General features: G+C 44.5%; 1 protein-coding gene across 1 annotated transcript; it reads left to right on the top strand.

The window, feature by feature from the left end:
• Window positions 1–719: 719 nt before the first annotated feature.
• Window positions 720–10336, top strand: EXD2 (exonuclease 3'-5' domain containing 2). The gene is made up of 8 exons (XM_009081481.1): window positions 720–1049; window positions 2979–3235; window positions 4269–4395; window positions 5167–5492; window positions 7796–7902; window positions 8151–8286; window positions 9033–9389; window positions 10120–10336. The coding sequence occupies exons 1-8, from the start codon at window positions 720–722 to the stop codon at window positions 10334–10336; spliced, it is 1857 nt and encodes a 618-aa protein (XP_009079729.1).
• The last annotated feature ends 5253 nt before the right edge of the window (window positions 10337–15589 follow it).

The following is a 15589-nucleotide window of genomic DNA, read 5'->3' on the forward strand; positions in this document are numbered from 1 at the left end:
AGGGCTGCGGTAGCGCCGGCACCAGAACTTGTGGTGTGTGGAAGTGTGTGTAAGGGCAGCCCTTGAGAAACAGCGCGGTGTGTTGGGGATGCGGGGCAGGATTGGTTTCAGTTTGCTGGAGTACTAAGCTTTGGTCTGGTAGAGGGAAAGCTACGTTATAAATAGATGCTACTTCTTTAGGGCTTTTCAATGCCTAGAGAGCCATTTGACCTTAGTACGGATGGGACTGTAATGGACAAATGCCAATTATTTACTAATGCATGAATGGACGTGCTTATTCTGCAGCAATTTCTTCTTGCCCTTGTTTAGGTTATCTAGTTCCAGACTGAGCTAAAAAGATGCTGATTATATCCGTGACTATTTCTGAAATATCAGAGTTTGTGGAAGCATCTGTTTGCACTAGTATAAATTAGTGCATTCCCTTTAAGTTAGTTTTTGGTGGTGTGACCAACCAACAGCAGCATTCAGTCTCCTATTACTGCCCAGCCCACCCCTGCAGCAGTCTGTCCCCAGACCCCCAGTCTATCAGAGTGGGTCCTTTTGTTGTCATGATTACAAGTCATGGCTAGAACCTTATTATGGTACCATTGTGTGTATTTAATATCTCCAAACGCCTTTCATTACGTTGTCGAATTTCCACCTCTCTCATTTTTCTTTGCAGGTCATAATGAAATCCTGCAATGCTGTTTTGAGTGGGTGAGGCAAAGTGGGAGAAAACAATGCCCAGGCAAACAGCAGTGACGATTGCGGTGGGGACCCTGCTGGGTGTTGCAGTGGGAGGCCTGCTGCTGTGGAAAGCAACCCAACGTCGGAGGGGAAAAGCCAGTCAGCAAGAGGAAGCAGCTGTAAAGTCAGGAGATGAGAAACTCAATAAGGCAGAAGATAAGGAGGTGGTTTCCTTCTTCAGACCTCCCATGTTTTCCTGGGGAGAGAATGCCCATCCTACAGACATAGTGGTAGTTTCAGAGCAGGAGGAGTGGGATTGCGTTGAACCGTTGCTGAAGAAGGAGCTGGAGAGGTGGCCGGTGCTGGGAATCGATTGTGAGTGGGTGAGTGATCAAGAAGAGCCTCTCCTTTAGATTGCAAATTGCAACAGGAAGTCATTGAGGGTCGAGTTGATAATGGCAAAATGCTGAGTTTACAAAGACTCCTCCCGCAGCATCCAGATGGTGCTCATCAGTTGCTTAGCTGGTGTGATCATTGAGGAATGTTTGCTGGTAGGGGAAGGGTATAGGAATTTGGTTAACAAGAAATAACGTATATTAAAAAAAAAAAGCCTCAGATTACATTGTTTACAGCTTTGTACCATTTGCACCCTTCTCTTGTCATATATGAGTTTCAAGTAGTTCTGTTGCTTTCAAAGTCCTTCATTATGTTACAAAATTAGTGGTGCTAATTGAAACTTATCTAAGACTAGCTGTCTGAGTAAGTCTCAAAGGGGGAGTTGTTGTAAGGGGCTTCAGACAAGAATGCACCCAAGGACATAAATTCTCACACCTGTGACCAGGTCTTCCTGGAGGAGTGCAGAGGAGCCAGCAGAAGTCAACCAAGAGCAAGATAAGGAACTTTATAATTGCAAACAAGATAACGAGCTAAGCCAAGACCATATATGGAAGGAAGACTCAAAATTCATGGAAAGGACACTAATGCACATCTTTTCAACAACCACAAGGGACCACCAGAGACCATCCAAAACCCCCATGGAAGATCCCCAAGAAGCCACCGACTTAAAAGATGCCAATTAGCATGAGAAGGGAGAAAATCACTAACCAATAGAGGATAGAATACTAGTTAATAAGAGCTAGGTAACTTGTGACCCATGAGCACTGATTTCTTTGTTCTCCAAAATGTATAAGTAGTAAAAGGTTTGGATAGTTGGTGTGCAAGTTAGGTGGAGAGATCCCCCTTGCACCCGGTGTCACAATAAACATACCTGCTTTATAACTCTTCGGAGCTGTAGAGTTTGTTTCCGCACGTCAGAGTGATTCCTATGCTTAAATGGATACAAGAGGACCAACTATTCTAACTGCCTGGGTGATTGTCTTTCATAACAGCACTGAAGTAGCTGCTACTTTTGATTGCTCTTATGTCTAAGTGTGCTGACTGTAAGTTTTTAATTCACTAGTTGTATTTGTTTTCTCATGTGATAAATCTACTTTACTAATTATAGAGATAATTTTAAGAGTAAATATAGCATTATGTGTTTTGTGTAAGATCTCTTTAAAGGTGATTTACTAGGTAGGAGTAGCTTGGGCTTACCCTATTTTAAATCCACCTACATATTTGAGAAGCAATACCTTAAGAATAATAAATCCAAAAAGGAGGATAATACTGATAAGTAGATATCATATCATCGTATCTTAAGGGGTTGGAATGGACCTTAGAGATCACGTAGTCACAGCCCTCTCTGCCATGAGCTGGGACATCTCCCACTAGACCAGGTTGCTCAAGGCTTTTTCCAGCCTGGCTTTGAGCACTGATAAATCTCACTGGGACAACCAGAAAGCAAAGTTCCTTTTCTGCTTGTACATTTGCATGTGTGATCTCTGAAAACAGGCTCTGAGTAATTTATAAAGCCTGGCTTTGATGTTGTTTGGCTGGAAATGTATTCATCCCACAGCCATCGGTATAAGCCACAGTTAAACAATGTGTTTGCCATAAACATTTATATAGTGTGTGGCTTTGTGCTGGCTTGGATTAAGGAAAGTGTCTGATTTCTTCCTCCAGCCCAACTATGAGTTGGAAGGGCAAAAGGGGGAAAGATTCTCTTGTAGGAGTATGGCAAGAAGTAGCTTGAGGACAGTAATACTGTGAAACAGATCACATAACTTGCAGTGAAATTTCAGACATGTAACAATAGTTGACTGTATAAACTGATAAGTATTTCCTGTCTTCTGTGGCCTCTTTTGCAGTTTGATCCAGCTCCAGTATTACTAATAATACTATAACTTGGACTCTGATTTTTTGCTTCATTACAGGTATCTGTGGAGGGAAAAGCAAATCCTGTATCCCTGCTACAGATGGCTTCTTCCAGTGGCCTCTGCATTCTTGTTCGTTTGACCAGGCTTGTTGCCAGTGGACAGACTATCCCAAAGACCCTGTTGGACATCATGGCAGATAGTGCTGTGTTGAAAGTTGGAGTAGGATGCTGGGAAGATGCTTGCAAGTTACTTCATGATTATGGTCTTCCAGTCAAAGGGAGCGTGGATCTCCGGTATTTAGCCATGAGACAGCGGTAAGTGCCTGAAGACAGAGGCAGCTCTGCAGCATCATTTCAGTTGGAAGTATTTTAAAAGTAATTTGCATATGCTGAATGATCTCAGGCTGGTGAGTCTGGAGTTCTCAGGGTGGCTATAGAGCATGGGCATTGATAGCTGCAGCCCAAGAACATGTCATGCTTCTATTCTGTGGTCTTAATGGAAATGAGATCTTCATTTGCTAATTGTGTCTGTTAGTCTTCTCATGCAATGCCCATATGGACTTTGCTGAGTATCATGCTTCAGCTTTTAAGAAATCCAGGCACAGTGAGGTAATGCAGTGAGGGATCACTGTGCCATCAGATGTTTGAATACACTGCCTGGAAGTATGGGCTAAATGTGTTGACAGCACATAAGTGGAACTGTTGAATTTCAAGATTTCTTGAAAGATTAATAAATAAACCAGCTCTAATTTTCTCTTTTAATAGCAATGCTTCCATGGAAAGGTTGCACGTATGAAGTCATTTTCTCATCCTTTATTCTTCCTAAAACAAAATGTTTTACTTGCAAATATTCTTCACGTACAGTTATATGTATGCCTGGGTGTTAGTATGAGTTAGTGTTAGTGACCTAGACCATGGGTTTGCTGGCCTGATGGTGCCATTTTAGTAATGAGGATGGACTTACTGTCTAGTGTCCAGGGTTCCTATGAGTAATTCCTGGCTCTTGTGCTCCTGATGGATCCTTGAGGCAGGTATTCCATCACTTTATGATGGACCTCTTTATTTCAGAAGTGAGTAGTTCAGGGCCAAACACTTCCATCTTAAATGTTACCAACTCCCAACCTTGCCTGTTTTGCATATTGCAGACATGAGATATTCAGTAAATGTAGAAAGGACATTTTAACAGAGTCTCAGCCTGTAAAGCTGACAGGGTTGTGTGCTGTTTGAGTGGGAGTCGTGCATCATGTCCATTGTGTTCCAGCAGATTCAGGGTGTATGAGACCATCTGAATTTGCATGAGTCTATAGTTTCATTTTTAACGTGTTTCATTTTCTTTGTTAAACTGAAGGAAGGATCTACTTCACAACTGCCTTAGCCTTAAGGCTTTAGCTGAAAAAGTCCTGAACTGCCCTCTTGACAAGTCTCCTCATGTGCGTTGCAGCAACTGGGAGGCAGAAGAGCTGACACGAGATCAGGTGTGTCTTCCGCTTCAGCATAGTGTTTTGGGAGGAAAAGTAACTTTCTTAGTAGAAAAAGAGACTTTACAACATGGAGATCTGAGCCTCTTTGAGTTTTGCCTCAAAACCTTGTGTGACTGTGGTCTAAAGTTAATTTCAGACTATCTGCCTGCATTTTCCTTCTTTTCCATGAAAATAATTTTCTGCTATTCTCCCTGGATTCTTGACCCTTATTTTCCTTTAGTTCTGAAAGATCTATAAGACAAGTTCCCTTGAAGAAGCGTTTCCTAAACCTCACCTTTTTATTATTTTCTTCAGCCGGTAGCAGTCAGTGCAATGACACTGGAGATTTTGTTCACCTTCTTTTGAGCAGGATGGTTTCCCCGACTGCTGTTTATTTAGTCACGCTGCAAATGTCTGCAGTACCAGTGGCCGGTAGAGGGAGTGACAGGACAAAGCACCACGATGAACGTTCGTAGCCAGTATGGCACAAGGAAGCTTTTGATTAGTTAGGGAAGACTTCGTGGGGTAGGAGAGTGTTTAAGGCCTGGCCGACCTGAATTTTTTCAGTCCTTTCCAGTTCCTGGGAACATCCACAACTACTTCAGGTCTGACTGACCCTAAAAATGTTGGGTATGGTGATGTTATGAAAGTGCAACTGGCAAAACTTTGTGTGAACAAAAGGAAATTAATCCACCTTATGTCTTTACTGTACCAAATGTTAAAGACTTGTAATGTTTAGAAGCATTTGCAGTTTGTCGGTATGTTGACGCCTGTGCTTTTCTGCAGGTTCTCTATGCTGCTAAGGATGCCCAGGTCTCAGTGGCTCTGTTCCTCCATTTGCTGGGATTTGCTAGTCTCCCTGCTGCATCTGAAGGTGAAAACTTTGTCACTGCTTGGGAAAAAGCACTTGGTAAATGCCGGGGCTTGGTGGACATCCCATTCAGAGGCAGGAGGAGTGGTGGCACAGGAGAGGAGAAGGGTGGAGAGGGACGTTCCCCTCAGAAGAGCAAGAATCGGAAGTCGTGGGTGAATGGCCAGGCCTCTGGCAGTCAGACGACGAGAGACCCACGGAGGCAGAAGCGAAAGCCTCTGGGTGTGGGATACTCTGCACGGTAAGTCTGTGAGCACGTTACGCTTTGCACTGCAGATGGAAAAACTTGAATGATGCCTCATGCTCTATGCAGTGAATAAAGTGGATAATCTAAGCTAAGAAAGGAAAACACAGGACCTAACAGTCATGAGAGCCAGGTTCTGTTTCTGGTTTCCTTGTTTTCCTCTATGTGGTATTGGAAGCAGGGGCAGCACTTGGATGTGTACTAAGTCATGGGCAAGTTGAGGTGTTGTCTTCAACTTTTGCCCTTCCTTCTGTGAAAGCATTAGGTGAGAGCAGAGTCCCAGCAGGACATGGTTGGCTGTCCAGGTGTCATTTACTGCTCAAACAGCTGTGCCCTGTCTCCTCCAGGGAAAAGGTGGCAACTGCATAGAGCTTGTCCTTTCATCGGGATCTGCCTCATGGACTGTTGTTTTTACTTTGCTGTCCTGTGTCACTGTGGCTGCACAGATGACAGGGTACCAAGCAGACCTGAAACCTAAGGTTAACAGGGGCGAGACATGAGGTGCCAGAGGGCACAGGAAGGAACAGTCTGTGGTAGCAACAAAGCACTGCCCTTCTGTGTTGGCCAGGGAGAGAGAGGAGGGAACAGTACTGCTTTGGCCTTGCAGAGGCAGCTGTTGCAGGATTCAGGATCCCTGTCCCCACAGGCAGTTTTGTGGAGCAGATCCTAAATTCTTATGGCCTTTTTCTAGTGAAAGTTCAGTTATTTTTAGATTCAAAGAATTTGGAGAAGTCTCTTTAAGCTCAATGCAGTGGAAAATGTGGGGAGCTAGTATGTTTGGCTTTGTTGGGATACATCTTATAAAATTTATCACTGGATTTAGGAACTCAAACTGTATGTACATATCATTGGGAAACAAGGCCAAACATTTTAGTATTTGCTTTCTCCTTTTCAAGTTTATTGGATTGGCAATGGAGACATTTTAATGTAGTCAATAATATTGATTTCATTAGCAGCCATTAACAGTATTATGTTGTACACAGCAAGTCCCTCCAGATGGTTTTTTTTTGAGTTGGAGGCTGTGTCACACAAGACAGGAGGACTGCACCTCATGAGAGGATTAAAATTTAAACAAAATTGCATTCCAAGCTCATTTGAGATCTCCCCATGTTTGTGGGGTTTTTTTTGTTTGTTTTTGTTTTTAACTGCACTTGACTTCATGAGAGATCTGTAGACTCACTGTTTTTTACAGTATTTCCAGCAGTGTGACTCTGGTCTGTAATAACAGTGTGATTTTAGAAGGCCTTTTCCACTCTTCCTTTCTATAAGTCTGTTTAGTTTTATTGTTTATTCATTTACAGTTGGGAAGTAATCAAATTGTCATGGTGGCTGAGTTGAACCATTGATGCTTAGTGGAAGAAGACCTCCTGTATCATAGTTTAATTGGGTTCCCCCCCCCCCATACACCTCAGAAAAAAATCTTTTTATCAGATTACATAGGCTGTGTATCAATGTTTTTAGCTGATAGAGCTCTACTGGGTACTTAATTATACAATCTTGCTGGAGAGAAGAAAGGAAACTTCCTCAGCATACTGTGACATGTCTGTATCCCTGGTCTGTTCCTTCCAGGTCCTCTCCAACCCCAGCCTGCTCCACTCTTCATTTTTGTTTGGAGGAGGGTGGCAGAGTAAGGAAACGTTTTCTGCAAAACAGAGCCCTTCCACACACTGCCACAAACCACCAGAGACTGCTCAAGCAGGGTTCTTCACCACTGCTAAAGGTTGGGGCCCGTGTTTCAGAGGGTCTCAGCTCAGCTTCATTGTTTTCATGGACTCATGTGTTTGAGTTCCCAGTGCTGCAAGAGCCTTTTTGGAGCATTTCTCTTGTGTGAATGAAGGAATTGCTATTCACACTAACTTTTCAGACAAGTTTTCTTAATAAGACATTAAAATACAGGCATAGGCAGCTGGTCCTTGAAACTGTCTTGCCTGTAAATTGACACTCTCTTTGAGCTTGCTCTTAGCTCATCATCCCTTGTGACTTCCCTGTTGTTTTTATATAATTTTTTTTAAAGGCTGTCATCACGGATGGCATCTCTTGAAAACTGGGATTCAGAGTTACAATTCTGTTGGCAGCAGGAGAGCAAAGATACCTTAGAGTCAGTTGGTGAATCCTAGATAAACTTTGAGATGTTTTGCTTCCCTTAGCAGCAGCCTGTGCAGTCTCAGCAGCCTTGAGTGTGTGTTCAGGGACACTCCTGTCAGTCAGTCATGAATTGCAGTGTGGCACACATGGCTATAGAGAGCTCTGGTTTTTTGGCATGCTGTTACAGTTGCTGTAATGCTGCCCTTGTTTCACAGAAAATCTCCACTGTATGACAACTGCTTCCTGCATGCACCAGATGGACAGCCCCTGTGCACTTGTGATCGCAAGAAGGCTCAGTGGTATCTGGATAAGGGAATTGGAGGTAGGAACGACAGTTTTCCTGTTGGTATTTGAAATACAGCTTTTTTCTTTTTTTTTTCTTTTTTTTTTTCTTTTTTTTTCCCTGTTTCTTAGATAATGGAGGTAATGGAGCAAGAATTTTTGGTATCCTTTCTTTTTGGAAGTACTGGTGAAGATTCACTAGGATGACTCCGATGTTGTAGCATTGTTATTTTAGCTTTCAAATACAAATTTGTATTGAATAGTCTCTTTTTGCCTTTACCCTTTTAGAGCTAGTTAGCACAGACCCATTTGTGGTGAAGCTGCGGTTTGAGCCTTCAGGACGTCCTGAGTCTCAAGTTGATTATTATCTGACAGTCAAAGAAAACCTGTGTGTTGTATGTGGCAAGCGAGAATCCTATATCCGGTGAGTTGCTCTGTGGATAGGAGAAAAATGCATCTTTTAAAACAGGACTGAGGTCTGCATCTATTTGGCATCCAGAAGCTTGGTTAGTGCCCTGAAACATTGTGTTTATGTCCTGACTGGGCTATCACTGTTTGTATGCTCTGTAGTTGTATGTGTCTGGGCAAGTTTGACACTTAAGAGCTCAGCATTTCCTCTTAGAGGCAGGAGATACCGATCCTAGGAGGGAGTAAAGCATGTGGAACATGTATGTGCTGCAGTTGGAATGATGGGGGCAGCAGTGTGCCAGCACACGCTGTTCGAGTGGCATCCCCTTCTGAAAATAGCTGGACTAATCCTTCCACTGCTTAATCTTTATATTTTTGAAACGTTTAGGTGAGCTTGAAGCTCATCGGGTCAAAAAGAATGAAATTTTTGCCTTTGCAGCCGCTACTGATTAGTGGAGAAGTATATTATAGTGCATTATTTTATTTACTTTTTTTACACTATGAATCTTTTTATTATTGAAAGTGATGAATTTTTGGAAGGAGAAAAAAGAGAAATGCAGAAAACCTGTGGGGAGAACTACAAATAAAATGGATAAAAATAAGACAATAAAAAGAATATCTTGCTGTGCTTAGGCTCCTGATCATGATAATCTTTGTTTTCCTGGACTACTTTTAGTTAACCCTTCTGGGCTATGAGGAGGAGGAATTGGGGAGTAGCAGCTCCAGGCAAATGTAATGGACTGTCTGTTTCGTCTTCTCTAGGAAGAACATTGTTCCTCACGAATACCGAAGACACTTCCCCATCCAGATGAAGGACCACAACTCCCATGATGTGCTCCTACTCTGCACGTCCTGCCATGCCATCTCCAATTACTATGACAACCATCTCAAACAGCAGCTGGCTGAGGAGTTTGGTGCCCCCATCGGCTCCGAGGAGGGTGTGCGTCTGCTGGAGGACCCTCTGCGCAGGCAAGTGCGCTCGGGGGCGCGAGCCCTGCTGAATGCAGACAGCCTGCCTGACCCCCGGCGGGCAGAGCTGCTGCAGAGCATCAAGGACTTCTTTAACACAGAGACAGTCACCCCAGAGATGCTTCAGGAGGCAGCTGGTCTGGAAACCAGGTATAACAAGCCCATCAGTGGATGTAAGATTTTAGTCATTTATGTTGCATTTCGTACTGGTTTTGTTTTTGTTGGTTGTCCTCAACCCAGCAGTGGTCTGTGAACTGCAGCTCTTGTTTCTTCCCCTCTTCCCTCCCTCTTCTGTTCTTGCTCTCCATCTTCCCCTCCAACATCTTATGCTTCTTTTGAAGGACAGATCAGGAAGGGAGGCTGAAGGACAGTTATAACAGAAGTCTCCTCTTTCTCAAAACCTCCCCAGATATCTTTTCTTAACTAGTACGTAGTCTCTGTCTGCATGAAATCAGTATTTTCTCCTTTTTATGCTCACTGCTGTTTGTAATGTGCCAGTGTTATAACTCAGAACCTATCCAGGCAGGGAACTCAGTGGCAGGATCAGTGCTCTGGAGTGTCGTACAGTTCTTGCCTTGAGAAATTTGCAGTCTGTCTCCTGAGGAGATTGTAATGAGCCTTGAGAGCTTTGTTTAATGTTGCTATAAAAGAAGAACACTTTCTCAGTTCAGAGAAACCAGCGTCCCAGTGTAACTGTGTTCCAGAAAGCAGTCTGGCATTGAAGCAAAGCTTAAACCTCTCCCTCTTGGTTAACTTACCATGTGTCTGTAATTAAACTTTGCAGCTGAAAGTATCTTCAGTGTCTTGCTGTTCACTGGAGACAGATCTAGAGCCTGACAGTGGGCTTGTGTGAAAATAAACTCTGCTTGTGTCCTGGCAGGATCTGCAATGAGAGCTACATGCCACATGGACTGAAGGTGGTGCAGTGCTTTGCTAAAGGAGGCCTGCGCTCCCTTATGCAGTTGGAAAGACGCTGGCGGCAGCATTTCTTGGACAGCATGCAGCCCAAGCACCTCCCAGAGCAATGGTCAGTGGACCACAACCACATGAAGCTGATCCGAAAGTATGGGGAGGATCTTCAGATCGAGCTGTCATGAAATTTAACTCCCTGAACTCTGAACGGTGCCTAATGGACATGTGTAACTGAAGATGGAAGGACTATTTTTATTTCTGTGTCTTCACTAACGCCTGGGCCTGGGTTTGCAAACAGGCAGAATTAGATCTGCCAGATTTGGCATTTCATAGAGTTAAATCCCTTGACTTGAACTGTCATGTGGTTTGGAATTTTTAATCCCAGTCTGTCACTGACTGGTTCAGTGCAAGAGTGATAATGCTAAGGGAACTTGTCTTCTCAAAGTAACTATGGAGAATTGTTTTCTAGCTCCCAGGATGTCTGATCCCTCTGGACCATCTCTTTTAATACAGGGCAAAATATATGAATATTTCCAGGTTTTCTGACATATATTTGTGCCCTTGACTTCACCTTGAGAGTCTCCTGATGAAGGTTTCTTTGCTTTCAGTGTAGCTGGACTCATGTGAATTCTTCTTAGAGGAAGACCCCCTACCAGAGCTCCTTGCTTGGAAGTGGCAAAGAAACCTTACCTTTTTGCAGATTCTGAGCTGTATCAGCATTGCAGATAGACCTCAACAAGTTTCCTGGTGGCAGGTGCCTGAGGAGAAGTGACACTGACTCTGGCAGTATGGGAGAACCCATGTCAAGTCTTTTTTAAAACAGCTTCCAGCAGCACACAGTTCGTAAAAAATGTTCTTCCCAATTCCACTTGTCTGTCATGAATAGTGTGTGCATGCCTGCTAGGGCTATGATCTTCTTGGCATTGCTGAGATGGGGTGGGATGACTCCTATGACTGAAGTGTTGGAGTGGAAGGATACAGGCTCTTTAGGAAGAACAGGCAGGGGGGCAGGAGTTGTCACCTTCTGTGTCAGTGATTGGCTAGAGTGCATGGAGCTCAGTCTAGGGATGGATGAGGAGTCAACCAAGAGCTTATGGGTCAGGGTTAAAGGCAGGGCAGGGACAGGTGACATTACAGCGGGGGCCTGCTACAGGTCACCCAGCCAGGAAGACCCGATGGTGAAGCCCTCTGTAGACAGGTAGGAGCAGCCTCGTGTTCACAAGCCCTGGTCTTCATGGGGGACTTCAACCATCCCCATACCTGCTGGAGGAATAACACAGCAGGGCATAAGCAATTCAGGAGGTTCCTGGAATGCATTGATAACTTCTCCAAGTGATAGAGGAGCCAATGAGGACAGCTTCTGTGCTGGACCTTGTTCTCACCCACAAGGAAGGGCTGATGGGAAATGTGAAGCTCAGGGACGGCCTGGGCTGCAGTGACCAGGAAACTGCAGTGTTCAATATCCTTAGGACAGCAAGGAGGACTTGCAGCTAACTCGCTACCCTGGACTTCAGGAGAGCAGACTTTGGCCTCTTCAGGGATCTGCTTGGTACAGTACAATGGAATAAAGCCCTGGAGGAAAAAGGGGGCCCAAGAAAGCTTGTTAATTTCCAAGGATCAACTCCAGGCTCAGAAGCAATGCATCCCAACAAAGAAGTCAGGCAAAAATGCCGGGAGTAGATGAACAAGGAGTTGCTGTACAAACTCAAATGAATAAAGGAAGTTTACAGAGGGTGCAAGTAAGGACAGGTAGCCTGTGAGGAACACAGAGACTGTCCAAGCAGCCAGGGATCAGGTCATGAAAGCTAAAGCTAAAGAATTAAGTCTGACCAGGGACATCAAAGATACCAAGAAATGTTTCTATAGGTACGTCAGTGATAAAAGGAAGACTAGGGAAAGTGCAGGCCCTCTCTGAAAGGAAATGAGACCTGGTTACTTGGGATTTGGAGAAGGGTGAGGTTCTCAATGACGTTTTTGCCTTGCTGTTTACTGGCAACTGCTCCAGCCACACTGCCTGAGTCACAGAAGGCAAAGGCAGGGACTGGGAAAATGAAGAGCCACACGCTGTAGCGGAAGATCAGGATCAAGACCATCTAGGGAATCTGAAGGTGCACAAGTCCAGGGGACCTGATGAGATACATTCACATGTCCTGAGGGAACTGGCAGAGGAAGTAGCTAAGCTGGTATTCATCATATATGAGAAGTCGTGGCAACCTGTTGAAGCTCCCAGTGACTGGAAAAGGGGAAGCACAATCCCCATTTTAAAAAAGAAAAATAAGGAAGAGCCAGGAAACTACAGACCAGTCAATCTCACCTCTGTGCCTGATGTGGATTTGATGGATGTCCACTTGGTGGATAAGGAATTGTCTGGATGGTCTCACTCAGAGGGTTGTGGTCAACAGCTCAATGTCCAGTTGGAGACCAGTGAAAAGTAGCATTCCTCAGGGGTTGGTACTGGGACAGGTGCTGTTTAACTTCTTCGTCAGCGACATGGACAGTGGGATTCAGTGCACACTCAGCAAGTCATCAGCAGAACACCAAGCTTTGTGGGGCAGTTGACATGCTGGAGGGAAAGGGATGTCATCCAGAGGGACCTTGACAGGCTTGAGAGGTGGGCCTGTGCAAACCTGATGAAGCTCAGTAAGGTCAATTACAATGTCCTGCACTTGGGTCAGGGCACAAACACAGGCTGGGTGGAGAGTGGATTGAAAGCAGACCTGAGGGAGAAAGATTTGAGGGTGTTTGTGGATGAAAAGCAATGATTAGACAATGTGTGCTTGCAGCCTGGAAAGTCAGTTGTATACTGGGCTGCATCGAAAGAGGTGTGACCAGCAGGTCGAGGGAGGTGATTCTCTTCCTCTATTCTGCTCTTATGAGACCCCACCTGGAGTACTGCGTACTGCTCTGGGACCCCCAGCATTAAGAGGGATGTGCACCTGCTGGAGCGAGTCCAGAGCTGGGCTACAAAGATGATCAGAGGGCTGGATCACATCTCCTATGAAGGCAGGCTGAGAGAGTTGTTCAGCCTGCAGAAAAGAAGTCTCTGGGGAGACCTTATTGCAGCTTCCAGTACCTAAAGGGGGCTACAAGAGAGCTGGAGAGGGACTTTTACAAGGGCATGTAGTGATAGGATAAAGGGGAATGGCATTAAACTGAGAGTAGGTTTAATTTAGATATTAGGAATAAATTATTTACTGTGAGAGTGGTGAGGTACTGGAACAAGTTGTCCAGAGAAGTTGTGGATGCCCCATCCCTGCAAGTGTTCAAGACTAGATTGGATGGAGCCCTGAGCAACGTGGTGTAGTGGAAGGTGTCCCTGATCATGGGGTGGGGGGTGGACAGTATACTGGGCTGGGCTGCATCGGGTGTGACCAGCAGGTCGAGGGAGGTGATTCTCTTCCTCTATTCTGCTCTTATGAGACCCCACCTGGAGTACTGCGTACTGCTCTGGGACCCCCAGCATTAAGAGGGATGTGCACCTGCTGGAGCGAGTCCAGAGCTGGGCTACAAAGATGATCAGAGGGCTGGAGCACATCTCCTATGAAGGCAGGCTGAGAGAGTTGTTCAGCCTGCAGAAAAGAAGTCTCTGGGGAGACCTTCCTCTATTCTGCTCTTATGAGACCCCACCTGGAGTACTGCGTACTGCTCTGGGACCCCCAGCATTAAGAGGGATGTGCACCTGCTGGAGCGAGTCCAGAGCTGGGCTACAAAGATGATCAGAGGGCTGGAGCACATCTCCTATGAAGGCAGGCTGAGAGAGTTGTTCAGCCTGCAGAAAAGAAGTCTCTGGGGAGACCTTATTGCAGCTTCCAGTACCTAAAGGGGGCTACAAGAGAGCTGGAGAGGGACTTTTACAAGGGCATGTAGTGATAGGATAAAGGGGAATGGCATTAAACTGAGAGTAGGTTTAATTTAGATATTAGGAATAAATTATTTACTGTGAGAGTGGTGAGGTACTGGAACAAGTTGTCCAGAGAAGTTGTGGATGCCCCATCCCTGCAAGTGTTCAAGACTAGATTGGATGGAGCCCTGAGCAACGTGGTGTAGTGGAAGGTGTCCCTGATCATGGGGTGGGGGGTGGACAGGGGGCTACAAGAGAGCTGGAGAGGGACTTTTACAAGGGCATGTAGTGATAGGATAAAGGGGAATGGCATTAAACTGAGAGTAGGTTTAATTTAGATATTAGGAATAAATTATTTACTGTGAGAGTGGTGAGGTACTGGAACAAGTTGTCCAGAGAAGTTGTGGATGCCCCATCCCTGCAAGTGTTCAAGACTAGATTGGATGGGGCCCTGAGCAACGTGGTGTAGTGGAAGCTGTCCCTGATCATGGGGTAGGGGTTGAAACTAGATGATCTCTAAGGTCCCTTTCAAGCCAAACAATCCTATGAATAGCTGTTGGTGAGTACTTTTTCATATCAGACTGAAATGAGGACAGGTGTCTTAAGAGGGAAACAAAGTTAAATTAAAGACCAGCATCTTTTAAGAGGTCAGACCATGTGTGGCAGAAAATGGAAAATCTGATGTTCTATACCTGGATTTGACATGTGTAGTGGTGAACAGGTCATGCTCTCTCTATGCCTGTTTCCCTGTCTCTAAGTGGGACTAATAATACTTAACTATCTCACAAGGGTGTTGTGAGGCTTAATTAATTCATGTTTTTGTAAAATAACTTTGTAAATACAAGGTAGTGTGTGCTAATTATTACTGTTGTTTTTTAAAATGTGCTGCTGTCTTTCTTAAATATTCATGGGTTTTGTCTGATGCTAGACCTTAGTTAAATACAACTTTAAAAAAATACATGGTCCTTTCTGTAAAATCACGTTTGATGAATTTGATTGCATGCTATGAGTGTGCTTCTGCTGAATGATGAAGCTATGCTCAACTTTTATACATCTCTGTAAAGAAGCTTCAGTAAAACCCTTATCTTACTTCACACTACTGCATATAGCGCAGTTGACCCACATTTTATTATAACATTTGGGCAGAATCCTGGACCTGCTGTGATTGTGGCTGAAACTCTCCTTTATCAGATAATTCAAGAAATTTCACAGGCCAGGGGTGAAAATCCTGTTTGTAGCAGAGAGTGTTTGAGATAAGTAGGAGCCATGGAGAAATGGTACATTAATGCTATCCCAGAGGAGCTGCAATAGCAGATTGAGCGCAAGGAATCAAAGATTCATGATAAATACTACTTATCACAGGGCTGGAAATGAGACCATTTTCATTATAAGGGCAATTTTATTTCTTTCCTGTACCACTGGCAGGTCTTAACAAAAACTCATCTAGCCAAATGTGGTTTGTCTCAGCTCATTCACACAGCTGATTATAATCTCAGCAAGAACCTCCTGCCTACAGCAGTAGCTTGGATATAATTATTTCTCTCCAAAGCATTTTGAGCATGTGTTCAGATAGTGCTATATCCTGTCTCCATCTGAT

The sequence above is a fragment of the Acanthisitta chloris genome, unplaced genomic scaffold (assembly GCF_000695815.1).
Source record: "Acanthisitta chloris isolate BGI_N310 unplaced genomic scaffold, ASM69581v1 scaffold4269, whole genome shotgun sequence".
In the NCBI taxonomy this organism is placed as follows: Eukaryota; Metazoa; Chordata; class Aves; order Passeriformes; family Acanthisittidae; genus Acanthisitta; species Acanthisitta chloris.

Coding starts and splice junctions, on each gene's coding strand:
- EXD2 (XM_009081481.1), top strand. CDS start 720: ATGCCCAGGCAAACAGCAGTGACGATTGCGGTGGGGACCCTGCTGGGT. Junction 5,493..7,795: donor GGTGTGGGATACTCTGCACG/GTAAGTCTGTGA, acceptor CTTGTTTCACAG/AAAATCTCCACTGTATGACA. Junction 8,287..9,032: donor AAGCGAGAATCCTATATCCG/GTGAGTTGCTCT, acceptor CGTCTTCTCTAG/GAAGAACATTGTTCCTCACG.